This window comes from Triticum aestivum, chromosome 2A, assembly GCF_018294505.1.
Source record: "Triticum aestivum cultivar Chinese Spring chromosome 2A, IWGSC CS RefSeq v2.1, whole genome shotgun sequence".
In the NCBI taxonomy this organism is placed as follows: Eukaryota; Viridiplantae; Streptophyta; class Magnoliopsida; order Poales; family Poaceae; genus Triticum; species Triticum aestivum.
In genome coordinates this window covers 417,190,430-417,198,284 of record NC_057797.1, presented here as the reverse complement: position 1 = coordinate 417,198,284, position 7,855 = coordinate 417,190,430, and the positions used below count along the sequence as shown (strand labels likewise).

The 7,855-nt window shown below is 45.5% G+C and overlaps 1 protein-coding gene across 1 annotated transcript; it reads left to right on the top strand.

Annotated features, from left to right (window-relative positions):
* The first annotated feature begins 4,140 nt into the window (after positions 1-4,140).
* Positions 4,141-7,284, top strand: LOC123188858 (probable WRKY transcription factor 57). The gene is made up of 3 exons (XM_044601131.1): positions 4,141-4,571; positions 5,158-5,325; positions 6,563-7,284. Exons 1-3 carry the CDS (start codon positions 4,300-4,302, stop codon positions 6,981-6,983), a joined length of 861 nt encoding a protein of 286 aa, XP_044457066.1. The 5' UTR covers positions 4,141-4,299; the 3' UTR covers positions 6,984-7,284.
* The last annotated feature ends 571 nt before the right edge of the window (positions 7,285-7,855 follow it).

The following is a 7,855-nucleotide window of genomic DNA, read 5'->3' as shown; positions in this document are numbered from 1 at the left end:
CGATACCGGTGAAGGGGGAAACATCCGGGAAAGTATCCCCAGTGTTTCGCGTTTTCGGACAGACGAACCGGAGGTGAAATGTTGCAGGTTCACTATGCTAGGGATGCGTGGCGGACGAACAGGCTGCGTATCTGGATTCGTCTCGTTGTTCTGAGCAACTTTCATGTACAAAGTATTTTCATCCGAGTTACGGTTTATTTTATATTCATTTTTAAAGATTTAATCAACTTATAAATTATTATTATTAATTTAATCCGAAAATGGCATTACTGCATCAGCATGACGTCAGCATGACATCATCAGTCAACAGAGGTGTTGACTGGGTCAAGCTGACATGTGGGTCCCGCATGTCATTGACTGTTTCAGTTAATTAAGTTAATTAGTTAATTAGGTTAATTAATCTTAATTAGTTACTTTAAACAGAATTAGTTAAGTTAATTATTTAGTTAATTAATTAATTAATATTTAATTTTATCTATCTATTTACTTATTTATTTATTTTAATTCCTTTTTTTATAAAACATTCTGGGGCACGGGCCCCGTTTGTCATAGGGCTAGGGTTAGATTAATTAGGGCCATTAGTGGCTTAACCACGTGGCCACTTCAGCATTTTACGGCGGCTAACCGCCGACGCTAAACAGGGGCGGCAGAGCTCGTCGGCTGGCCATCTTCGGCGACGGCTGGAGCTGTGGGTGGGCTCGGCAGGCGCATCGCGACGACGGGCACCATATGGTGGTCGTGGGGGCTACTGGAGGTGGGCTGCAGGGGCGCCGGCGTTGAGCGGAGCAGCGCGGGGCTCGGCCTCGCAGCGGGCACGCCGTGCGTAGGGAGCAGGGCGCGGCCACGATGCGTGCACGGGCACGGGACGGCACGGGCGTGCAGTGGCCGGACGAGGAGAGGATGGCTCGCGGTGGCCGACGGCGATGCCAACAGCGGCGGTGGTCGCGCGTGCGTACAGAGACAGGGGGAGGAGGATATGTCGGGGCCTCACCACGGGCCGTGGGGTCTAGGCAGTGGGGCGTGGGGAGGACGACGGGGACGCGAGGGCGACGGGGAGGCAGTCCGGCGAGTCGGCGGCGCGAGCTCGTGGAAGCCGTTCGGGGAGGACGAGGACGGGTCGGCGATGGTGGCGGGGTCGACTACGGGGGAGAGGTCGAGGCGGCGAGGTCTCCGGGCGGTGGCGGTGCGGCACACAGCGACGGCGCCGATGTCCAAGGGCGTCGGGCTTGTTGCCCCTTCCCGATCCAAATCGGGTCGGGGAAGAGGGGCGAGGGGGAAGGCGAGCCGGAGAGGCGGCGACGAGGAGGACGGCGAGGCGAAGGCGCCGATGCACGCGAGGGGATCGGGCGCGGGGAGATCCTCTCCCCGGCACGATGCGTGCGTGCGTGCTTGTGTGTGTGTGTTGTGTGGTGGCGGCGGGTGAGGGAGACGAGGGGAAAGTGGGGAGGGGGGTCGCTAGGTTTCGGTCGCCCCAGGGGGCTATAGGCACCGGCTGGGCCGGCCTGGTTGGCCCAGAGGCCAGCTGGGCTGTGGCCCAGTGGAGGGGGGGTTCTTTCCCTTTTTTTTCTGTTTCCTTTTCTTTTTTTTTTATTCTATTTCTTTTCAGTTTTCTTTTATTTTAGTTTTATAAAATTTAAAAGCGACAACTAATTTGGTGTTATTAAATAGGTCACGGCCCCAAATATTCTGGCACCTTAAATAAAGTGTTTTGCATGTGCTTATTATTTTAAAATCATTTTAGATAATTGTTTTATCGTTGTTTTAGTTTATTTAGTGCATCTAATCATATTATAAAAATGTGGTTTCACCACCATAATTACTTAGGATTTATTGGTCAACCTTAGAACATTTAATTTTTTGACAATTGAAAACTTTTATTATTTGCTTGATTTTGAATTTGAATTCGAACGGGATTTGATGCATCTAGAGGTTAACAACAATAATCGTGGTGACGTGGCATCGTTAATAGGGAATTACTGTAGTGTAACTATCCGGGCGTCACATTCTTCCCCAGCAAACACAGTGGGATGCGTGCAGTTTGGATCTAGGTCGGCATGGGGAATGTTCTCGACTGACACGCCACACTGCCAAGTGCATGTTCTACAGGTCTAGTCTTCTAATCTCGATGCCTTCAAGGCTATGGCACCGGTCTAGTTCTGTTTGCCGGTGTTCCATCTTTTCCTATGCGTCTCAACGGTGCTGGCGGTCGATGATGGTCTCATATGTAGTTGGTTGTAAGGATTCCAAGGGACTTTTTTTGTTATGTTCTTTTATTTTAGGTTCTTTTTGCAAAGTATTCTGGACACAAGGCATGTCATGTTCTTTCTATTATTAGTTTCCACATGTATGTGCATTTATTAATAATATGTTTACTCTTTTGATAAAAGAGTAGATTTTATTGGCTTAAGATGAAGCATCAAGTGGATACAAACACAATGGAAACACATCCGACCTTTGCACAACTAAGATGCACACAGCTAAAACAAACGCGCACACACAACTAAATATGTCGGCATATGGAAAAGTCATGCAAGACCAAAGCTATGCTTAACACACAAAAAGAAAAAGAAAACTATGAAGCGATCAAAACAACGATTGACAAACTACATCAATGACCATATCCGCAACAACCATCCCTTGACATCATTAGGATCACGTTTTTCTTAAACATACATCTTCAAAAAGAGAACGACACTCAAGCGCCACCATCACCAGATCCAACCACCACTGATCACATTCTAAGTTTTGATCCTGAAGAACAAGTCCGGGCATTGCCTTTACCAAGTGCACGACACAAAACATTGTCATTGCCAGGTATAACTAACTCGGGTCAGACCTAAATTTTTCAGCCCGGAGCTCGAGATCGGGTACTTAAGAAATACAACCAAATTGAAGTCAATCATAGTAGTTGTCGCCACCACTTTTCTATGATCCTAGCAGCTACATGCGTTGGGCTAGAAACCCACCATGCTGTTGCATCACCATACCCTCTGTGTTAAGCCATCATCCATAGATTACATCGCATGTCGAAGGCAAACTGGCTGGAGTGGGAGCAGCCAAAACCCACAATGAAGCCTTCGGACTGCATCCCGCGGTCTTGCTAGTACGAGCAATTGGTCGTGTTCACATCTGAAGGAGAAATCCTCGCAAATCAAACACCTGAGCACCTCCCCTGTTCAAGAATTCACCCGATTAAACAGTTAACTTATCGATTAATCCTTATTCATAGGGTCACCGAGTAGCCGATAAACTGATAAATCATTCGATTAATGGATTAACTTGCTGATTAGCCTATTAATCCTCTACTCACCAGCCAACCGAGCAACTATCAGTTAATGATTTCCTCAGCAAAGGCTAGCCGAGACGTTCACCGATCTGATCGGATGCGACCACCAGCGAGATATGGAGTGACCAGCCCCGACCCTCACTAGCAGCCGCCGAAGGGAGTGCCACCTACTATGCCTATACTCCGTTTATTGACTAATATAATGTGTGCGGTTCCAAAAATACATGGAGGGAAAAAAAGACAACCTTAGTAGTAGTAAAAATATGTAACAAAGCAGTTGCAAATTTGTATCATGAGAGTTGCCCACAAGTGGTTGTGCACCTATCTATCCCGTCATACATATGTACTCCCTCCATTTTTATATAGAAGGCCACACACTCAAATTACAGGTACCAAGATAAAAATTAATGTGTGCTTTACAAGCTAATTTGTTTTCTCGTTTACCGGGTTAATTAATAGGGTGCATGCACATTAGAGGAAACCGAGTGGCTGTGAGAGAGGAAGTAGGTGAGTGTGTCATTATCATTCACTACATGCATGCTAGTAATTAAGTCATGGGTTACTAGTATGAGGAAACATCATTAATATTTGCCTCGATTAATGTTGGTGGCCTTAAATAGATGCAAAATGTGTTTTTCATAGTGGCCTTGTATAAAAAATGAAGGGAGTACTACGATTTGATGGACATATAAAAGCAAATCCAATTAGTTAATTAGCAATTTATGGTATTACATTAATAATTAATTAAATGAGAGGAAAGTACAATGAATGCGCACCTATCTTCCCCCCACACACATAGACAAACCACACGTTGGAGTAGGCGATAAAAGGGCCCCAAAGGCAGATCAGAAGCATCAACTACTTGACAGCGTCAGTGGTCGGAGCAGAGGTAGCTAGCTAGCACAGTGCCAAGCTGAAGCTGTGCAGCGCGCGGCCTGAGGCCGCCTAAGGTTTTTGCCCCTGGTCTCGAGCTGCTAGCTCTACATATACGTCTCGCGGTGGGGTTCGTGGCAATGGCCGGCGTCGAGTGCGGCGGTGGGGACTGGCCCTTCTCCGCCGAGGAAGCGTACGCCGATTCCTCTGCGCTGTTGGCGGAGATCGGCTGGGCGGCCGGTTTTGTCGACGACGCCTGCGCCGGGGAGCTGCTTCCGCCGCTGGATCCGCCTCCGGCCACACCAACGGGGTCCATGGAAGGGGCCGGCGCCTCGTCGAGCTCCACCGATGACGGTGCCACGCGGGAGGCTGCGGACGCCGACGGCAGGCCGGCCGCCGCGACAGAGGCAGCGTAAGTAAAGCTGCGGTAGCTTAATTCACCGACGGATCCTCGCCATGTTCATCTCCTCTCTTCCACGCCATGAGCGGTAAAACCGTAATTACCATCGACTTTTCCAAAAAAAAACTTGGTTTAATTTCCTTCTCCTCGATATCTTTCACTTTTCATCTCATTTCGTTATATAATTTCGCTTTTATATTCGTCTTTTTTTGCGAGTACTTTTATATTCGTCTGAATTATTCGTTAATAGCACGTCATCGTTTCCGGGGGCAGTCTGGTAAATTCGATAATAAGGCTGAGAGAGTGTGGTGTTGTGTGGTTAATTTGCATGGAACGTTGCGCCGGGATTCGCGTGCTAAACCTCCCCTTCCCCTCTCATCGCCTTTTTAAGTCCACGATAAGGTTGTTAATTTGGACGTATGCTAGCTAGATTCACGGCCACCACCAGTATACGGAGTATATAGGGGTTTTGGTCTATTGATTGATTGGGATAAGATGGGAACGATTTCTCTGTTGCGCCATGCGTTAATTTGGTCTTCTCTGTACAAATGCGAGCTAACAGCGACCTCCATGTATGCGTGCTTGGATATGGATGCAGGAGCAAGCCGGCGCCGGCGCCAGCCCCGGGGAAGACGATGAAAAAGCAGAAGCGGGCGCGGCACCCACGGTTCGCGTTCATGACCAAGACGGAGATAGACCACCTCGAGGACGGATACCGCTGGAGGAAGTACGGACAGAAGGCCGTCAAGAACAGTCCTTTCCCAAGGTAACCTATTCCTATCGACCGATCCATAGCTTAATTTGTACTCTCTCTCCATTCAGAATTACTTATCTCGAAAATAGATATACTAAAATTAAAATACGTCTAAATACATTCATTTCTGCGACAAGTAATTCCGAACGGAGGAAGTACTACGTACGTACGTCCCGTGGAAAACTTTACACATTATTTTCTTTTGCGAGGAAAAATTCTACACATTATATGCTTCATATAGATGAATGATCTCCATATCCTAGCTGGTCGGCAGAGCTCCTGGTTCTGCCTAAAAATCCATCTCCATATCCTAACTAGCAGCATATTAGATCATGCAAAAAAATGTATAGGATAATTCAGTGTGTATAGGCTATTAAGATACTCCCTCCGTAAATTAATATAAGATCGTTTAGATCGATCAGGGAGTAGTTGAGAGTGAAAGCGTAGGACTTATGTACGTGCATGTGAGTACGTAATAGGGTGCAATACCATACTATAAATTTGGTGTGCATTGAATATGTAAATCATCTGGTAACTAAATTGCCGTTAACTATTACTCCGTTCGTCCGAAAATACTTGTCATCAAAATGGATAAAAAGGGATGTATCTAGAACTAAAATATGTCTAGATACATCCCCTTTTATTCATCTTGATGACAAGTATTTTCGGACAAAGAAAGTACTAGTAGTGTGTGTATTTCTCCAATACCCATCACTTTGGAACGAACATGACAGTACGTAGTTTCGTCAACTGTGTGCATACATTCTGCTTTAGGATAGTTTTCTTCTGCTGAAAAGACTAACAATACCTTGATGTGCTTAACTTATTTCTGATCAGTTTGCTAAGGAGGTAGTTAAGTTTAGCTCTGATTTTTTTTTTGAGGGGGAAGTTTAGCTCTGAATTAGCTAGTGCACTGCAAGATAGATAGAGAGAGAGATCGAATCCTATGACGTTGTGGGTCGATCCTACTAATTAATTCACTAGGCAAAATTAATGAATGCGCACAGTACTGGTACTACTTTGCACGTAGTACTTGTACGTTTTATACTGATATCATTTTAGAGGAACCCTTGGCATGCATTCGTCATGTTTTTAATTTTTCTTTCTTTTTTTACAGGAGAAAATAATGTATAGTACCTAAGCTGACAATATATATGTAGCTAGGCCCATTTTTCACTTTATCCCGGAAATCACATGATTCATTTCACCATGGATGAATGAAGTGTTGCAATTATATTCTCTTACGTAGGAGCTACTACCGGTGCACCAACAACAAGTGCACAGTGAAGAAGCGCGTGGAGCGCTCCTCTGACGACCCCTCCGTCGTCATCACCACCTACGAGGGCCAGCACTGCCACCACACCGTCACCTTCCCACGCGGCGCCGGCGCCGCCACCCTCGCCAGCCAGATGGCCTTCTCGGCACACCACCACCACCACCTCATGTACAACGACTTGCCGGCGCTGCACTCGCCGACCACTCAAAACCCACTCTTCAGCGTGCCGGCGATGTCGTCGTCGCTGCTCCAGCCGCTACACTGCAACCGACAGGAGCTACAAGTTGCGAGCTACACAACCCAGGCATCGTCCATCTCGTCGCCGGGGAGTGTTCCCGCCGTCGACAAGGGGCTTCTGGATGACATGGTGCCTCCAGCGATGAGGCACGGATAGATTGACGGTGTCGATCGCCGCTAGCTAGCTTAATTAATTATTAGCTACTTAATTCTGCATGGATGGACCACTGAATTTAATTGGGCAGAGAGAAGAATAGGGTAATTATATAGTATGGTGGTACATAGGTATATATTTTACGATGTGGTTAATTATTTCTTGAACATGTCATTTACTTACTGGTAATTGATTAAATATGCAATGTGTAAGTAGTACTCTACTCCGTACAACATATGTATAATTACTGTATGGTTATACAAAGTAATTATACACACTGCATGTTGATTAAATTATGAGTATATGGCTTGTGCCCACATTGTATATGTATGGTTGATGCAAATTCTAATTAATTATACTAGTCATCAACATGTACACCTATGCGAGCTAGTAGTAACTACTACTCCCTCCTCCCCGCAAAAAAAAAAGAAAGAAAAAAAACCTACTACTCCCTCCGTCCCAAATTACTTGTCACTTGTCGTAAAAATGGATGCATATAAGTAATTCGGGATGGAGAGAGTAGTATTTAGTTTGGTGAAGTGTATTTAACAAAAAATAGGCAGGATTTTAACCAAATATTTTATCCCAAATTCCATTTTTATACGATCACAAGCTTTCTCAGTATATTGTGTGTTGCCAATGATGTTTAGACCATCAACATACATTGAGATAATATGAAATCATGTTGAGGATTTCTTGATGGGCATGCATGGGTTCTCATCATTCTTAGAGTAACCTTTTGTTATAAGGATCTCATTAAGTCAGTTGTACCAAATATATTCCAACAAATTTAGCCATGGAGTGACTTATAGGCTTTACAAAATATATGTTGCGTTTTGCGTTTGGTTTTGAAGTTGAATTCATGTGAAACTTAT